This window comes from Cinclus cinclus, chromosome 18 (genome assembly GCF_963662255.1).
Source record: "Cinclus cinclus chromosome 18, bCinCin1.1, whole genome shotgun sequence".
NCBI classification, from domain to species: domain Eukaryota; kingdom Metazoa; phylum Chordata; class Aves; order Passeriformes; family Cinclidae; genus Cinclus; species Cinclus cinclus.
Window position 1 is genome coordinate 9,037,565 of NC_085063.1, and position 19,219 is coordinate 9,056,783.

At 55.8% G+C, this 19,219-nt stretch overlaps 1 protein-coding gene across 1 annotated transcript; it reads right to left on the minus strand.

Moving 5' to 3' along the window:
- Positions 1-7,206: 7,206 nt before the first annotated feature.
- SAMD10 (sterile alpha motif domain containing 10) lies at positions 7,207-15,118 on the minus strand. The gene is made up of 5 exons (XM_062505243.1): positions 15,049-15,118; positions 12,578-12,771; positions 9,013-9,181; positions 7,567-7,707; positions 7,207-7,271 (listed from the first exon to the last, which is right to left on the minus strand). Exons 1-5 carry the CDS (start codon positions 15,116-15,118, stop codon positions 7,207-7,209), a joined length of 639 nt encoding a protein of 212 aa, XP_062361227.1.
- Between the last annotated feature and the right edge of the window lie 4,101 nt (positions 15,119-19,219).

Genomic DNA, 19,219 nt, shown 5'->3' on the forward strand with positions numbered 1-19,219 from the left:
GGTGCTTGGCTGCCGGGATGCAGCACTCCGAGCCACTGAGCAAGTAAATTAAAATGAAACAGACCCCAGGAAGAGGAGATGAGGGAAAAACCAATTACGTAGCCTATATCAGTGAGGTGCTGCCACCCTACATGCAGTCCTGACATTGCTTCTCCAGCCTCTAGTGCTGGTGCTGAGCAGTTCTCCCTGGACCCGCCCTGTGCCAGTCAGGATGCAGCCAACACAGCAACCTCCACCCCAACCCAGCAGCAACTTCAGTATCCCTGACAAGGGTCAGTTCTGGCTTGTAAAGACACCTGGCCAAGAGCTTAAAACTCCACAAATGTAAAAACCACCCTTTAAGGAAAGACAGGAAATAATTTGATTTTCTGGATGCAGGTCCTCTTTCAGATGTTGGGATGTAGAGGCAGGACAATGCCCCTTGCCGAGAATGGGGCTAGCTGATGGGGCATCTACACTTTAAAATGTAACTTAAAGGCACATTTTAGATTCACAATTACACACCTTCCACCACACCAGGCTGCTCCAAGCCCTGCCTGGCCTTGAACACTTTCAGGGATGGGGCAGCCACAGCTTCTCTGGGCACCCTGTGCTGGTGTCTGATCCATGGGCTGCAGTAGCACGCTTCAGACCCTTAAGTCTGTTAGAAAAAAAAATGTGTGCTGGGTCTGCAGAGCCTCTTCCACATGTTGCTGCTCCAGAGACATCCCAAAAACTCCCACTAACTGCTGTGTACATGGGGCTGTGCAGGGCCAGCATCTCCACTGGTGGGATGGTGAGATGCTGAATGAGTGGAACTGGGAGCACTGGGAGCACTGGGAGCCCTGACCTCAGCCTGTGTCTTCTGAGCCTTCTGCACCAGGCACAGAGACAGGTGAGGGGAAGGGCATGACTGATACCCAGATTGAGGATGGGAGACTCAACATTCCCTGTCTCCCAAGGCTTTATCCTGGGATAAAGGATCTCAGCCGGCTGCTGCATCCCCTTTATCCTTGGAGTGGCAGGGGGACAAAGCCCCTTGGAGCAGCCACATGCTCACAGATCCGCAGGACAGGCTGTGCAGAGGCTGGTCCGGCTGAAAGAGAGTGATTCCCGAACAAAGAGGGATTTGCAGCTGGTTTGTGCGGCAGCATCCGGGCCAGCCCCAGCCTCCTCCCGCACGCTGCTCCGCAGCCTGGGCCGCTGATTGGAAACGGGAGCCTGCCATCACTCCGACAGCCAGGAATTATGCTGATGGATTTTTTTATTATTCCCTCCTCTCCCCCCCCCCCCAAACCCCCCCCCCAGCTTGAATGCACTCAGCAAATATAAGCAAAAGGGGAAAAAAAAAGAAAAAAAAAAAAAAAGAAGAGTGAGAGAAAATCCAAACAGATTCAATTTTAGATATGGCGACAAAGCAAAATGGTTGCAGTGCAAAGAGGGAAGGCTAAGGGGGGAAAAGCTCCTGCCTCAAGGAGGAGCAGGAGCTGTAAAGCTCCCAGAAGCCCTGAGGCTGCTGTTTATGATTTACAGGATTGTAGCAACATGAGGGCCATGTCCCATGGGGATCTGTCCCAAGCTGGGGGCACCAACAACCCCATGGAGGGCAGTGGGAGCTGCAGGGATGCAGGACAGGACTGGTGATGAAGTCATGTGGCTTCATCAAATCCTTCCTAGTTTTAGAAAATGCATCCTCTGGTGGGAAGAGGCTCATTTTCTGTGGAGGATGTGAAGGATTTTCCTGGAGGCCCCAGTAACAGCCTGTGTGAATGTGCTCCCTGGGAATGTTATGTCAAAACCAAACCCCAAACCTGCCTTCCCAAAAAAAGGCCCAAGTGAAATGCTGTGGATGTTCAACTCAGTTTTGCAGCAAAGCTACTGGTGCATTCAGGCTGGGGAACAGCTCTGGTCGTCCCAAATGATACTTGTTTAGGATAAATCATTTATCTCAGTCCTGGGCTGCCTGACTCCCACTACTTGCTGCCTTCCCTCTGGTGCCTTCCAGCCTGTGGATGCTGCCTCCCCTTTACTCCAGCCTTGCCATGTGCCAACAACCCCAGTGCAAACAGCAGGTACCTGCTCTGACCCTGCCCAGGTGCTGCCAGCACCTGTCACTGCTGCAAACCTGGCCCCATCCTGGTGAAAATGGCAGCACTGTAGCTGCATGTGCACCCACCCTTCTCCATCCTTGTCCCAGTGAAAGCACCACAGCCATACCCACGCTCACTTCTCTCCATCTTTCCTGTCTCTGTCATGCCTGCTGTCCCTGGGAGTGTTTCTGGCTCTGGGGAGGCAGAGCATTCAGAGGGCATCCAGCAGCTGAGAATAAGGACCAAAAATGAAGGAAGTAATATAAGGGAACAAAATGAAATGAAGCAATTATCCCTGCTCTGATACTTTCTAATTAAGGGAAGTGTCACCCTTTTTAAGAGGCCATTAATTCATTGTCATAAGTCACTACCAGAGTGCAAGTACCAAAAACGTGCCTGGGCCATGGGGAGTGGAGCAGCTCTCATCCTCCTTGCACCACAGGCTCCAGCCCTGGCAAGAGCTGCTGCTTGAGGCCACAGGGCTGCTCATGGATTTCTGCAGGAAATGCCCTGTCCTGACACTCTGGGCTATGCTTTGGTGTGCTGTGCCACAATGCTCAGCCTATCCCAAACAGGGATGAGCCCATCCACTCACCTGCGTGTGCTCTGCCCTGTGTGCTCCACATGGATTTGTGCAAAGCATGTGGTGAGTTCTCAGCAGAGATCAGCTCTTGGCTGCTCTGGGGAACCAAGCTGCCAAAGAGCTGTCCAAGTAGCTCCAGCCCTGAAGCCAAGGCTAGCATTTCCCCCTGCATCACCTCCCATTAACAGCCAGCTCTGTCTTGGCAGCCTCTCATTATGTATTCTGCATGGAGGGCCCCACATCAGCTTAATTAACAAGGTAAGAAAAACGGGACCTTTGAGGAAATCTAATTATATTATCCATCTCACCCTGAGTGGCACCTGATCCATCCAAACACTGTTTTCAAGTTCATTAGCTATAAATCAAGATTGATTAGTCCTGGATGTGCAGCAAGAACATACTGGAGCAGAAGACTTCTGCTGCCATTGCTGCGAGACTCTGTGTGTGTCCCAAAGCCCTGTTTTGTCCTCCAGCACCAGGCAGTGGGGTGGGGGCCAGGGCTGTGGGATGAGGCAGAGGGAGGCATGCCAGAGCTGGGACGTGGCTGTCAGAGTGGCTGTTTCACTGTGCCCTTGCCACATGCTGGCACCTTACTCTTCCCTGGGATGCTCTGACTTGGAGCAGCACCCAGGCAGCCCTTACAGGCTGCTGCACCCTTCCAGGGATGAGATAGCCACAGCTGCTCGGGGCAGCCTGTGCCAGTGCCTCACCACTCACACAGGGAAGAATTTCTTCCTAATATCCAGCCTAACCCAGTCTTCTGCTGGCTTAAAGCCATTTCCCCTTGTCTTGTAACTTCAAGCTCTTGTTCAAAGTCACTCAGCTCCTTTAGGCACTGAAAGTGGCTCTAAGATCTTACCAGAACCTTCTCTTTTCCAGATTTATCAACCCCAGATTTCTCAGCCTGCCTTCATTGCAGCAGTGCTCTAGCCCTTGGAGCATCTTTGGATTCGTACTCTGGACTCACTCCAGCAGCTCCACAACCTTCTGATGTTGGGATCCACAGAACTCAAGGCAGCAATGCAGGTGGGGTCCTTCCTGAGCAGAGCAGAGAGGGACAAACCCCCCTCCCTGCTGCTGTAGTGCTGGGGATGTAGCACAGGACAGGGTTGGCTTCCTGGACTGCCAGCACATGTTGCTCAAGTCAAGCTTCCCATCCAATGACTTGGGGTGGTTTGTAATCCTCCCTGTGCACCTGATGGGCTGACAGGGTCCTAATTAGATCAGGTATGCAACCCACTGGGGACAGCATTCCAATTTAAACTGGCTCCAGCTCAGCTGAGCCAGGGGCAGGCGCTGCCACCCCTGTGCCCAGCACACCGTGTTCTCCCACCCCATGCAGCCAGGGACAGCACAGGCTGCCTTCAGCAGCCAGTGTGAATTTCAGGGTCAGAGAAATGGGGAGCAATCCCTGCATCAGAGCCACAATCAGCAGTGCTTCAGAGATGGAGGTGTTTACATCATCAAGCCAGGCTCAGTAATTATTCCGACAAATTTGCATGCATTTTCTATGGGCAACTCTGCTGGCTTTTTTATTTTCTGCTTGAAAACCTTGCTGGAATCTGCAAACTGCCTCTGCCACTGGCATGGGGTTGCTGGATTGTTCCTTTCTAAGAAGATGCTGAACATAACTCCTGATGTCAGTGGCACATTGGCCCTCTTATTCAAAAACTTTCCACCAAATAAAGTGGCAAAAAATTTATCAGGGATGGAAGTTGTGTGGCCACTGCCTGACCCTGTGCCCTGGTGCTGCTGTCTGCAATCTCCTGCCTGCTACAGGGGACTGACTGATGCTTGCTGGTGTTTTCTGTTTACTTTAACTATTGTCTGGTTTTAATATTGCAAGAATTGATTCATCTGTGTTTCATTGTCAGCACTGTTTGTTTTGGGGCAATGCCTGGAATATCACTGGGAGATAAGTGCTGGACAAGTAAAAGGTGTTTTTCTTGCTCAAGTGAAAGATGAGGAGTGACCAAGCTGTGCCTCAGTCCAAGAGGATCCCGAGCAGTATCTGCCTCCAGTTCCCAGGAGCCTGATGCAACACTCACCACCCCAACCTCTTGCCCGTGAGGAGGACTGTCCTTGCTTGGATTCACCTTCCCAACACGCCCCAACACACCCCAGCACACCCAGACACACCATGCAGATATATTTCGCTGTATGCCTGGAGATACCAAAGTCAAAACCATGCCAGGGCTGCTCTGGATGCATCCCTGCTCCCTTGGGCAGAGTCCTGGGTGCCCCTTGGACAAGCCGTGGGCATTAGGTGGCACCAGACACCACCAGAGCCGTAGTTCAGAGCCAGCCTGGAAAGATGCTCTGCTCTCACCATCACCATCCTCATCAGGAGAAAGAGACAGAGCAGGGGACTGGGGACAGGACAGCATCCTCCTGCCAGCCCTGGGAATATTTTTTCACCCTGCTCCTCCACCTCATCCCGTGCTGGTGGGCAGAAAGATACTTGAACAGGGGGCATGGTTTGGGCTCTGGCTGAGTGCAATTGGTCAGGTTTCTGCTTTCTTCTGTGCTTCCTTTCTTCCATGCTGAAGAGCTGGAGAGAGCCAGAGCATCCTCAGGACCACAGCAAGGGGCAGCCAGGCTTTGGGGCAGGATCTGGGGAGAACCCTGCCTTTTTCAGAGAGTCTGCGGTAGCCCAGCACTGCTCCGTGCTGCATTCTAAGCCAAATCTCCACCAACTTACTGCATGAGCCCAGCTGGAGCCTGGAGAAGACATTTCTTCCTGTGCAGCTCCCAAGCTCTGGAGACAAGCTCAGCGTCTTCCTCTGGAGATGTGCAGACACCTGAAGCTGTCACCTGCTGTTTGGAGTTCTGGCTCCCTGGTCACCCAGCAGCTCCCTGTGCCTCCCCACTGCCCCCTGGCTCCCCACCAGGACAGAAACAAGCCCCACGGTGAGGAAGATGGGTTTTTTCCTTATTTTTCCTTTTGGCTTCTTTCCTCTTTTTCCTCTTGGCTTCTTTTTCCTTTTCTTAAAACTCAATAAATTTTCCCAGGTCTGTTGCTCATGAGTCTCCAGTGAGGTGAGAAGGGCAAATTTTGCTGCATATCTGAAAAGGTCAGTATGGAACCAGGAGGAAATTCTAATTCCTGTGTCCCGGGCTACCAGAGGCTACACACAGTAAAACACTGGAGCTGCTTCTCTGCAAATGGAGCTGAGAGTCATAGACCCCTGATTCACAGCCAGAGAGGGAAGTTGTTCAGCCTAGCATGGAGGGATTTAGGGCTGTAGACATCTCCTGAGCATCCCCAGGAAGGACTGGAGGGACCAAACTCACAGGACAGGTTCAGGTGTGGGAAGAGTCAGAAGAGCAGTGAATTAAAATAACAGTCTCTCATTTATTACCAGCAGAGAAGCAGGCAGGAGGGTGCCTGGCCAGGGGGCACCGTGACCTGCCTCCACATCCCAATGCCCCAGGGGTCTGGAGGTGCTGCTGTTTTTAGACCCCCATGTCCCACAGCCCTACCCTCATCACTTGAGGTGGAATGTGGGGAGGTGACAGCATCCACCATGGCCAAAAATCCTGATTTAAACATGGATTTTCCTTATCTGCCCACAGGTGCAGTTTGTAGCTCTGTAGGGGAGAGTTTGGGAGGTGGGGGTGTAACAGTAAACACTTTCACCTTAATGATGGTGAAGGTCATCAGGAAGGTGCCTGGCTTTGGTGGCACCATCACCAGCCATTGGGCAGGAGGTCAGGACAAGAACCTGCCAATGCCTGGATGAGCAGAGCTCTGCAGAGCTGGTGGGAGCATGGAGCAGAGCAGGACCAGGCATGGGGGCTGGGGAGGACCTGGCACCCAGTGATTCCCCCAGCCCTACCCTGAGCAGCACCCATGGGCACCCAGCAGCACCCCTGCCTGCTCCCCCAGCCCCTGCACAGACTCCCCCGTGTGCCTGCGGATAAAGGATAAGCTCCTGGCACAGCTTCCTTCAGGCCATGGCACCCTCCTGGTGCATCCGCCCTGCTTTTACTCCCGGATTTTCCAGCTCTGATGACTCAGCTCCCTTTTTAACTCACCAAGTGGAGCTGGGTGCTGGGGTCTTGACCCTGCTTTGAATTTTTTGGCTGGTTGTATCATCTTATTTGCTACTGATAACGTCACCTCCCCGGATGCTGGAAGACAGCCCAGTCTGATGAGGAAACCAAAACTCCTTAAATAAGCTCCGAGGCATGGACATGAGTTGCTGGGTGCTGGGATGTTGCCCAAGTGCATAATGCTTCAGCGTCCTGCACATGACTCCAAGTTGTCCCTGGAACCACCATCCCTTTCTCCACAGTGCTGAGCCCTGCCTTCTGCCATCTCCTTTTTTCCATCTCTTTCCCTGTGAACCATCAGGCTCAGGTGGATGGAAGTTCATCATCTATCCCAGCAGCTGGTTTGCTGGTTTTCCTCCAGCCAAGAGCCATGTCTGCTGGAAGAAACCTTCCATCCCTGCACAGAAATGTATTCCTTTAAAAGAAAGAGAAGGAAGAAGCAGGAGAGGAGCCCTGGAGTGTCTGGGAAGCTGTCTCTTCTTATTCCAAGCGTGTGGCTCAGGTCTCGTATCGGCGGTGCACAGCCCATCCCAGCGGAGCTCGGTTCACAGTGTTGGTGCAATCTGCCAAACAGACGGATCAGCTAGGAGACATTTCCAAAAGAAGCTGGAACAAGGTGGGAGAGGAAGGAATAAACAGCCTGCAGGGTGGCACCTCACAGCTCACCCACTGCCAGCCCCGGAAAATCTCTCCCCTTTTGTTCAAAAGGCCACTGACAGATTTTGGGCTGTGTGCGGCAGCCTGGCCCCGTGCGTCACAACTAACCCCTGTGCTCCCTAAACAGCCCCACAACCCATCCCTATATGCCACAGCCCAGCCTTGGAGCCTCTCCCTGCCCGGCTGCCCCGTTGGCCTTACCTTGGCTGAGCAGCTGCAGGTTCCGGACCTCCTCACGCACCTGGAGCTGCAGGACCTGCTGCAGCACCTCCTGCCGCTGCGTCTCCAGCGCGATCCCCATGCGCTGCAGCTTCTCTCCGTTCAGCCGCAGCAGCGCCCGGCCTGCAAACGTGGAATTGCTCGGTGCCTGACCACCCCCCTGGAGTGGGGGGATGACTCCAGGGAAGGGCAGCACTAAGGGGAGCCCATCAGCATGGAGGAATGAGGATGGAGTGTGCTCTCACTGCCCGGAGTAGCGCGTGGAGTGACAGGATGAGGGGCAATGACTGGCAGAGGATAGCGTTAAACTGGATATTGAGAAGAGATTCATCCCTGTGAGGGTAGTGAGGCCCTGGCATGGGTGACCCAGAGAAGCTGCCCAATCCCTGGAAGTGTTCTAGACCAGGCTGGACAAGGCTTAGAGAAACCTGGTCTAGCAGGTGTCCCTGCCTGTGGCAAGGGGCTGGAATGAGATGAGCTTTAAGGTCTCTTCCAACCCACACCATTCTGGTTCGTGACCTCACTTTCAGAGAGCGCCGTGTGGCAGCTCATGTCCCCAGCCTCTGACAGGTACCGGTACCACAGTCTTGTAAGTCATCCCTGCAGGCAGCAGCTTTCCATTTCTCTGCTCCACCTCCCACATGAGGAGATGTTTTGGGGGAATGGGGGTGCCCGTCACAACCCATTAGTGCTCTGGTCCCCACCGAGCCATTTCCCTCCAGTCTGGGGCTATTAGAGGAGAGATTGTAATCCAGCTTTTGTCCTTGCTTCCCCGAGTACACTCACTAATGCTGCCTTTGTAGCCTGAGCAAGGGTTGTCTGAACTCTTGCATTAGGATTTTGCAACCCCCTCAGGCAGCTCCTGCCCTCACTTCCCTGCCATCATCCCCTGGCCCTGGCAGAGCTCAGTCTGGCCTTGCACATATTAAAATTGGACTGGAATGATGCTCTTACACGGAGGTGAAAGCCACTGTCCCCGGGGAGCAAAGGGGAGGGAGCAGATTCTAGAGATGAGTCTCCTTGAAGGGCTTGAGTTGGGAGTTGGATTTGAACCTGGACAAATACCTTTGAAACTTGGACTCCAACCAGGCAGAGATTTTTCTCTTCTGCAAATATTTTCAGTATTTAAAAAACTTTAAAAATATTTTTATTATATTAAACTGGGTGATGAGAAGACTCTTCCCTGTCTTACAAACCAATTTAATAATTCTAAAGAACCTCCAGCTGTCCTGGAGCTCACCCTGGTGGCAGATGTCTCCTGCCCAGCCTGGGTCAGTGTCACTGTGTCCCCTGCTCTCACTCTGGCTGTATCTCATGGGGAGAGGGGACAGAAATGGAGGGTATGTCCATCTACTGAACCATCACTGTCCAAACAGCCTTTCCCAGGAGCCCGTGCTAATGGTGAATAGTCCAGAGCTCAGACTGTACCTGTGATGGCGTGGTGGGAGAACACCTCGACGTAGATGAGATAGTTGTGTGGGCAGTGCTTCTTCAACCATTTGCACACATCCTGCTGGGTCCACAGCACCACTGGCTTGACCAGGCTGCCCAGGGTGGGGCTGGTGTGGTATATGCCATAGTGGTCACAGCCACGGACCTGAGGGGAGTGGGAGAGGAGAGTGTTAGTGGGATTAAAACCTGCAAGGAGGAAAATGGAAATCAGTGCATGGGGATAGGGGAGATGCTGATTGGCTGCATAGGGTTGCGGTGACACTGGCAGACTTTGGCTCCACACCCTCTGGTGTCTCTGAGCTCTCCCTGAAATCAGAGGAATCAGTAAGGGAGGCAGGGAGAGTGGGGATGGGAAGTCAAACTTGTTGTCCTGCCTTATATAGACCTAACATTTCAAACTTCCCAGCCTTCTGCTGCAAACAAGAGACCCAGCTCCCTTCCCCTATCCATCTCCCAGCCCAGCAGAGCATTCCAGAGGCTCAGGAGTTGTCCTGAGGGATCCTCAGGATCTCCACCTCACTAGGCAGAGATAGGCATTTGCTGGAAGCTCTCAGTGGGGATGAAGCCAGTGAGATCCTGGAGGATGATGGGAACTGGTGCAAAGACATCCCCACCAGATGTTGGCACCAGTGTAAACTCATCCTCACCTGAAGTCCCCAGGAAAGCAGCCAGCAGCCAGCTGGTGCCCAGGAGAAGGAAGGACTCTCCCTTTGTCTCCCTCTCAACCCCCTTCAATCTTGAGCTGACTGCTCACAATAAGGTCCTGCAGCCTTGCAGGTGTCTAAGGACACCTCTGAATCCTACAGCCTGTTCCTGGGGTGCTGCTATGCTCAGAGACACTAGGATAAAGCAGGGTCACAGTCCTCAGCACCCCAGTGTGCCCTGGCCACCCTTCACCACCTGCTGAGCTATACCATGCACAGCACCGAGTTATGCCCACAGGGTTTATCTGACAGCATCCCTCCATCCCACATTCCCTCCCTCCAGTTACCTGCTGCAGTGGCCAGTCTCACTCTGAGCCATCCAGTCTCACACTGAGCTGTTTGGCAGCTCTATTTTCTCTCCCCCATCACAGCTCCTCTGGCCTCGTAAGGTTGTTGCAGCCTGGACTTATCCGGCACAGAGCAAATCACACATCTTGAGCTGTGTCTGCACAGGGGAGCAAGCCTGCTTCTCCTAGAGAATCCTCCAGGCTGGCTGGGAAAGGGGGCTGGAGGATGCAGGAATCTCCCTTTCTCTGCTTTTAGTGCCCAGGAGAGATTGGTGAGTTTTCCACTGCTGGTGATGCTAAAACTGCACCCTTGAGGAACACCAGCAAACATTGCTGCTCCAAAGCATCCACTTGTGCCCAAGCTGCTGGGACTGTCCAGGCAAATTGGGGTGGAAAAGACATCCCTGCTTCCCACAACACAAGGGGACTGGACTGCCAGGGCTCACCCATGCCCCAGACACGGCAGGGACAGAGCTGGTATAGCAGCTGATGCACAACACACCGGCATGGGAAAGGTCGACAGCATGTGGCTCGTGGTGTACCAACACCGACCTCTGCGTGTGAACACTAGCTAATTAAGCATGTCTAATAGAGGAGCAGGGATAATTAGTGTAAGAGGGACTCCAGACACCCCGCAGTTACTGAAACTAATGACACATTCCTGAGAGATGCTGCAGAGGAGGCAGTGGAGGGCAGCTGGGATGGGATGTGCTCGCTGCCCCATGCCAGGCATTGCCATGGAACCTGGCCAGCCTGGTGGGGCTGCTGCCTGTGCCCAGGGCAGCGTTTGAGCTTGGAAATGAACCATTCCTCAAGCACAGCTCCTTGAGAACATTCAAGCAAAGGGGAAGAAGGCGAAGTTGGGAGGCTGTACATTAATAAGTAAGGACTCCGTCTCCAAAGCAGATGGAAAATCCAATAGTCAATGCACAGGATGCAGTTTCCGAAAGAAACCCTCACTTTTGGGGGAGACCCCGGCAGCTGCCCGGCTCCACCAGACACATCCCGGGAGTCGCCTGCCTGCGGGAGCAGCCCCAGCCCACGCCGGCTGCGCGGCTCCTTCACACTTGGCTGAGCGCGCCGGAGAGTGTGCCGTGGGGAGGAGGAGGAGGAGGGGGCGATTTGCTCTGGATTCACTAACGAGTGATGATGAGAAGCGGAGGGGCTGGGGAGAATAACAACCAGCTTCCCACAGCTATTATCCAACTAACCCTCCGAGGCACGGGGGAAGAGGTGGCAAACAACTGGCAATTTCCCTGGGCACGCACACGGCTGCACGCACATCACTCATCAGACACAGCCCTGCACCGGCGACCATCCCAGCATCCCTAAACCCTGCGCTGCCTGCTCGGTGTGCATTCCCCGCTCCACAAGGAAGGTCCCCAAGTGAGCCCCTGCGCTCCCCAGAGGGGCAGGGGAGGTGGAAGGGATCATGGGCTTGTTTTCCAGCCGGCTGAGCCGCGCTGTCTTTCTGATAAACTCTCAGCCGTGAATATCGAACGCCGGTGTGGAGGAGAGCAGGCAGGAAGGCTGGGAGGCTGCTCTGGCAGGAAGGCAGGAGGTGGCTGGGGGAACCGGGGGGTGGGAGCCATCGCTGGGCACTGCAAGGAGCAACTTGCATCACCTGCCTTTGCTCTGGCATTTTTCTTTTCTTATGGCAAATTAAGAACCTTTCACTAAATCCTTCTGGGCAGCACATTGAGGTGGAGAAGGGAGAACCAAGATAAGCCGCAGCTGGCAGCTGGAGGGCGGCTGGTGTGTCCCCATGCAGGAGCCACCTGGAGGTGATGGGACAGTGCCACCAGCGCATGGGACATTGTCTCCCCTGGAGCTGCAGCTCCTGTGAGCATCACGACCATACCCATCCCTGTAGGGTCCCTGCTCCCTTCTTGAAGCCAAACCAGACAGGCCCTGTGATACAAAAGCATCTTCATGTTGGCAGCTGGAAGCCAGGCAGTTGGATTTGCTCTGTTTTCTTTCCAGCATTCACTGTCTGGATGTGTCACCTCTGAACCCAACTCCCAGGGTGTTAAGGAAGGGCTGGGATGCATCAGGAGCCACCTGCAGGGGTGATATTCCATCTTGTGCCTGTGCAGCAGTGAATGGGTGGAAATCATTGGCTCCAAGCCTCCATAGTGCAATAAAGTTTCAAATTCTAGGAAGGCAATGGTCCAAACCTGGCTAAGAGACACATACAAGCACTCAGCGATTTTAAGGCTTTATAAGAAATTTGGTCCTGGCTTACTTAATGCAAAATGGTATTAAGCCCCAGCTCCAGGTGAGAAAGCAGGTGATGCACAGAGGTGAGGTGACACAGAGAGCTCACCCCAGCATAGCCTGATGGAATTATACATTATATATGTACATGTATATATATATATATATGTTACTATAACTAAATACCCAATAATCATGAGGACTTCCAGCAGGACAAGAGCTGAAGGTCTGATCCTGCAGAGAAAGAGGATGCTCCTGCGGGGGGGTCCACGATCTGGCAAACACAAGGAGCCATGTTCCCCTTGGCATGCCCGGGGTGGGGTGCGGGGGTACCTGCGAGCCCTCGGTGCCCGGCTGCCGCAGGAGTTTGACGGTGTGGCCGCTGTCGGGGCGCTGGCTGCGGCCGTCGTGCCAGGTGAGGCTGCTGCCCGGGTTGCGCTGCAGGCGGTAGCTGAGGTTTTCGGCTGACACCGTGTGCTCCAGGAGGCTGCGGCAGAAGCTGAAGTGAGCAGAGGCGGCAGCGGCGGCTGCAGAGGGAAGGGGGGGTGAGAGATGGCCACGATGCCCATCCACCCCATGCCTGGGCACCTAAAAGTGCCTTTTCTACCCCACAGCACCTGCTGAACTCGGGCTGTTGGTCTCTGTCTCCAAAAACTTCCCGTTCCTGCCTTCCTTTCCCATTGCCAAGAAGAAAATCCACCAGCCCAGGAACCGCCAGCTGGCGCTGGCATCCAGCAGGAACCCGACGAGATGTTTGCCCACACAAACCCCTCACGAGCAATGTTTGTTTTGACACCCGCCAGCCGAGCAGACGTGGGACCCGCAGTTGATCCCCGACACGTGGTGAGAACCTCCTGCTCGTCACTGCCACTCTGCCGGGACAGGAACCAGGAGGAGGTCCAGGGAAGCTGCTTCCCACGGTCCAGGCTGACAGCAAACTGCCATCGAGGGAAAGGGAGCAGAGAAACTCTCCCTGGGCAGCCTGGTGGAGAAGGGAATGCAGGCTGGTCCCCCAGGCACAGACCACGGGTGGCTGGGGACAGCTCCTGTGCACTCCAGTGATGACCGAACACACACCAGCCCTTCAACAATGACCATGAAGAGACATCTACCCACAACAAGTGCTTTTTGTGCCTTATTCATAGAGTCATAGGATATCCCGAGTTGGAAGGGACTCATAAAGATCACTGAAGTCCAGTTCCTTGTGTTTTAACAAGCAGGGCGTGTTGGGGTTGCAACGAGGTTGCAAAGCTTTCCTTTGAGGGGGCTGAAGAGACCCAGCTGCCATAGAAGGAGGGTGAGCGGGTATTAGGGGCTCACGCTCTGTCTGCTCCGGATAAAAGCCAGGCAGCTTGACATAAGCAGCTCTGATCCACAGAAGCAAAGACCAGAGCATCCCCCAGCTCACCTGCTCCCACCACAGGGAGCCAGGCAAGTCATGAGCCACCTCTGAGAGCAGAGCAGCACCTAAAGGAGACCCACTTCTAGCACAAACCACCCTGGGAGAGCAGGAGGGCTGGAGAAATCCTGATCCAGCTCATTTTCCTAATTAGTGGGTTTTAAGAGGGAAGAGGTTTGAAGGAGACCACTCAAGTACACCTTTATGCAATAGAAGAACAACTAAAAAAAGTCAAACAAAAAAAAAAAAGAAAAAAAAAGTCAGAGCAGAAAAAGGTTGTTACAGGATACCAAGTCCACATCACACAGTATTGTTTCCTGAACACACCGAGCAGGAAGAATTGTCATGGGGAAACTGAGGAACGGGACCTGTCTGATGGCTGGGGAAGTGATTTTAGAGAAAACAAGGTGGACGAAGATCCATGGAGAGACTCAGTGAGGAGCAGAGGGAGGACTGGTAGGGGTGGTCTCTGCACCTACCCTGGAAGATGGGGATTTCTCTGATGCCTTCCAACAGTCTCAGACACCCTGAGCTTGTTGGGTGAGGATCAGAGGAGGCTCTGCTCCCTTCAGCCAAGGATTTCTGAGATGGCACTGTCCTGTCCCCGGCACCCTGAGCACTGTAGCTGTGCTGGGATACCTCTGAGCTGGAAACTGCCCATCCCACTGGGTGCTGCAGAAGATATAAACCTGGCAGGTCTGGAGGGGCTGGTGCCAGAGTTGTGTCCTTCAGCTGTGCCAGGGCTTCCCCAGGACTTGCTACAGGGAGTAGAGGGAAGGGGGTTCTGGCCATCTGCACAGCTCATATCCATAGGGAGCTATGGAATATCTGCCTCCAGCAACAGGACATGGGCATCTCTGCTCCAGCAGCAAATACTGCTGGAGGCAAGACCAGGAGCCGGAACAGATGGGGAAGAGGGGCATAAGTTGAAGGGAAAAACGAGCCAGGAAGAAAGGCAAGTGCAGGAGCTTCAGGGGCATGGCTCCACAGTAGAGCAGGCAGTGGCCCTAGCTCTTACAGCTCCTCCACAGTCTCCGTTTCCCCAGCCCAGTCCTTGGGTCCCAACTTTCCAATCACCTGGCAGCACTCGACATGGGATGGTAGGGAGGGTGCTGAGCAGAACATGTGGGAGCATTTTGGAGCAAGGAAAGGGTGGGGACAGAGTTGCACCGTGTCAGGACAGTCCTGGGCTGGCTCCAAGCAGGGACGTGGGGGCGACATCCAACCTGGGCTCTCCTCTCCTTTCCGTGCCCTGCACACGGAGCGACCACAGCATTCCCAGGAGCAACCAGCCACCCTCCATCCCCTCTGCCCCGGAGGCTGTGCCCTCCGGCCAGGAATGCACATGCAGCATCTTCCCCCAGGCCCGCTGGCCCCACAGCCCCCTGTCCTGAAGACCCCTCACCTGGCTCGGGTGGTCCCTGCGAGCTGCGGATGGTAGAGACGCAGCACAGGGATGGCCGGCCCTGCTGCATCTCGGCGGGAGGAGGGATGCGCGTGAGCGCTCGGCACCGCTGTCACGAGTGCGGCTCCATCCCTGCCTCTCTTCATACCTCGTCCACACCTGACTGATTCCCCCGAACGCCTCCCTCCCACTGCCTCTGAGCACCGGCTGCACGCTCATCCCAGCTCCGGGTGGCTCCGAGCCGGTCTCACATGGAGAGGGGGGAGAATTGCACCCCCTCCCCGCTGCCCCGTGGGCGTTTGATCCGGAGAGATGCTCGGTGCTTTCCTCTCGTGCTCCCACCTAATCCCGCGGCAGGGCCAGCTGGCACTGGGATGGACAGGAAACCTGGGGGGGCTGCTGCAGGGGACACTGGACCCACCGGGCATCAAAGCACCCTGGGGCCAAGCGGAGCCATGGCACGAGTACGGCAGCACCGGGGTCACCGGCGGCTTAGGGCAGTCGAGTGCAGGAGGAGTAGCGAAGAAGGAGCGCGGTGATGAGCAGCCTTAGCAGGAAGGGGCCGCAGGGCGCAGTGTGGGCTGCACCTGCTCCCGGCCAAAGCTCTCGTGGCTATGGTCTTGTTGGGGTCCTGGCAGAAGTGGGGAACCCGCAGAGCAGAGGCTTTGCTTAATCCTGAAACGGGAATGCAGGAACCTCCAGGCTGGCTGAGCCCGAGATAGAGTGGGGAGGGGAGAGCTCAGCTCAGATCCCCAGACAGGCACTGTGACTCCACTGCTCCAAGTCCCTGCCAGCTGGTCTAGAGTCCCTGTGCCCCGTCTGCCTGTCACCTATGAGTGGCACCCCACTGCCTGCTTGCCACCGGGGAATCGCTGCCGGCTTGTTTCCACGGCCCTTTGATCCATTTTGGGCACCTGTCCAGCCACGCAGGAGAGGAAGGCCAGGTCCGGCTCACCGCAGGGAGAGCAGCAGCGGTGGGACAGGGTGTGCAGCAGCGGCAGACGCTGCTCCCTTCCCTCACCAGGCACATGCTGCTCCCGCTCCCATTCCCTCTCCAGACACTTTTATGGCTGAAACGTGAGCGCAGGATAGGCTCAGAGCAGCAGCAGCTGCTGGTGGGGAAAGGGACGGGAGACCTCCCGGGGCTGGGCACCTCGGGGCAGGATGTGGCAGCATTCCCCGGCAAAAGCATTTCCATGTGGGTGCCGAGTTGGCCCGGGCGGATCACTATCAGCACACTGGCTTCCAGGGGACTTTCCGCGGGTGCTTCCTGCTCGCAGGTGACCAGAACCTGCCCGGGGGACACGGTGGCAGGCAGCCAAGCTGTAGGAAGAGCAGGCAGGGGCACAGCGAGGGGAGCCAAATATCTGGACAGGCAAAGACTGCCTGACTCCTGCTCTGTTCTCTGTCACCACTTCTCAGCATGGTCTCAGGAACATCCCTGTGTCTTTGATGCCATCGTGCGTGTGATTGTCCCACAGATCTGCCCTCCAGATGGGACCATGTCTGCAGGCAGCTGCAGTGGGGGCAGTCAGGTTTCCCGAGGTCAGACAGGCTTCCCGGGATTAATGGGAGAAGCTTGAAACAAGCTTTACAGGGAATGAAATCACTTTCTTGGTTTTCCTGGCTGCCCGAGTGTGACGACCCATAAGGGTGGGTCATCACACCGCATTTGGGAGGGAAAGAGACATTTAGCACCAAATACAGCGAGGGATTTGCTTATAATTGGAGGTGGATTCGGGGAGCTGATCGTCTCTCTTGTGTTCCTGCAGGCAGGTGAAGGGTGGATGGGACCAGAAGTCTCTGAGGACTCCTAGGACAGGGAATTTGCTCAGTACAGGGAGTGGCTTTGTGAAGAACTCATCCTGCTTTTAGTGGCATCTGCACGAGCCATGAGCTCAGCTGGCATTGCCATTGCCCTGGTCCCCTCTGTCCCTTCCATGTGGCTTCACCGTGGTGCAGGGGAGAGCCTTTGCTTGTGCTGATGGAGCCCCCAGGAATGATAATTCCAGGGATGCACTCTGGGTTCCCCCAATACATCCCATCTTTGAAGCCTGTGCCTATAGGATGGACCAGGTCCTGCCCTGAGCTATTCCCTAAGACCTGAGGAAGATGAAACCAGACTCAAAGAGGACTGACACCGCTTCCAGCCTCTCCAGATTCCCCTGGAGTGTACTTGGCTCGGGCCCTGGGGGCGATGAACGTCACCCCAGCACTTCCCTCTGAATTCTCTGCTTGCAGATGTGAGATGGGAACCCTGCACAGGGATGGAGTTCAGGATGGTGGCTGCCCACTGCTGGTGTCTCCCGAGGATGGAGGAGAAAGGGAACAAAAGGCAAGATGCCCTTCTGTCCTCCTTGCGCAGCATGATGGGTACCCTGGGCACAGTGTTTGGGGAGAATGTGCATGCCTTTGGGATATTTATGCTCCTGAGACTCCCATGGGTACTGCCAGGAGGTCCCTGAGTACCCCAAGACAGAGGACTTCTGTAGGGTTGGACAGTGTGAGAGTGTGGGGTGGGGGCAGCAGACAGGACTCCAGGTGGCTCTGGGCAAGCAGTCCTGGCAGGAGAAAGGTGTGGGGGCCCACAGGCACGGACACCACCCCCTTCCACCCCCTGAGCCCCCTTCCACCTCGACATGCCCTTCCCAGGGGTCCTGCCGTGCTCCAGCACCCCCAGGCCTGCCGGTCCTGTCCTCACACCTGAATCCCTTTGCTCTAGCCAATCTCCCAGCCCATTTCATTGGGACACCACAATACCAAGGGCAGGGCACGGGGACAGACTCTTCCCGGAATGGGGGAGTAAAGGGGAATGTGGAGGGACTGACTCACGGGATGGAGAGGACAGCACTGGGGATCGAGGGCATGTAGACCCTTAGAATGGAAGGGACAGCACCGGGGGAGGGATGAAGAACGGACCCCGGCATGGAGGGGGCAGCACCGGGGGATGGAGGACGAACAGACCCCCATGATGGAGGGGACAGCATCGGGGAGAGATGGAGGGCAGCCCCTCGGATGGAGCGGACCGCCGGGTCCGTGCCCGCCGCGTTCGCGGCTGGGGGAAGCGGGTCCCGCCGCGCACCTGAGCCCCCCCGCCCGCGCCCGGTACCTTCCATGTCCTTGGGCCGGCCGCAGTTCATCCTCCGGCAGCGGCGCCGCGCTCGGGCGGGGACGGAGCCCCGCGCCCCCCGCGCCGCCGCCGGCACCGGGCGCTCCCGCCCGCCCCGCCCCGGTGTCCGCGCCGGGGGCGGCGCCGCGATCCGCCACCCCCGGGGGCTCCGCCCGCCGCCGGCCCCGCGCTGCCAGCATCCCCGAGCATCCCAGAGCATCCCCCGGTCGCTCCGGGGCTATGGGCATCACCACCCGGTCCCTGCCCGGGGCATCAACAGCCCGGGGCTGTCTCTCTCCGGCTGGGGGAGCAGGTTCTTGGGGACACCAAGGTGCAGTGCGCGCCATGGACAGATTTTTGGTCATGTTTGCAGTGGGCACGGAGTGGAAAACACCTGGTTGCTGTCTCCACCCCTAGTGTCTCTCCTCCCCCCGCGACCTTCAGCTCCCTGGATGGAGAAGGCAGAGGAGGGTGCTCACCCCCGCGGATGCTTCATGAGCTCTGGTGGGTGGTCTCAGCATGAGTGTGTACCCACCAAACCTCACTAGCACACAGCATCGAGCAGAACAGTGTCACCCAGCACCCGTTGCTACCCCGGGGCGACAATCCCACGGGTATTTTTGTAGGTGCCTGCATTCAGCTGTCACACCTGACCCAGACAGAGACTGGGGGGACCGGGGTCTGGCTGTGCAGCCTGTGTTCATCCTGCACCGGGTGGGGAGAGGGGTGGGAGTACCTCTGACAAGGACAAGCAGATGCCTGTTCTGTGGTGCTCCACCTTTGCAAGGGTTCCCTGTCACAGACCCGCTGCAGCACAGTGCAGCACCCTCACCCTTGTTTAAGAGGAGCAGCACAGCTTAAGAACACTGTGATGATCACTGCCTTGTGGGCTAGGAAGGTGCAGCAGGTGGCAGTGACCTTGCACTGCCTCCTGCAGAGTTTCTGTGGCTGTTCCTCGGCCTTGCATAGCTACAGCATAAACCCCTCTTGGATCCGGGCTGTGCAGCTGTGTGCGTGAGAGTGAAGCACTTGCCAAAACTAAATTCAGCTCCCCAAATCAAT

Bases quoted from the DNA above. Each gene is read 5' to 3' on its own strand.
- SAMD10 (XM_062505243.1), bottom strand. From the start codon at position 15,118: ATGCAGCAGGGCCGGCCATCCCTGTGCTGCGTCTCTACCATCCGCAGC. The intron at 9,182-12,577 runs GTACCCCCGCAC...CACTCCCCTCAG, and splicing joins CGGGCACCGAGGGCTCGCAG to GTCCGTGGCTGTGACCACTA. The intron at 7,708-9,012 runs GTACAGTCTGAG...CCACGTTTGCAG, and splicing joins CTCCCACCACGCCATCACAG to GCCGGGCGCTGCTGCGGCTG.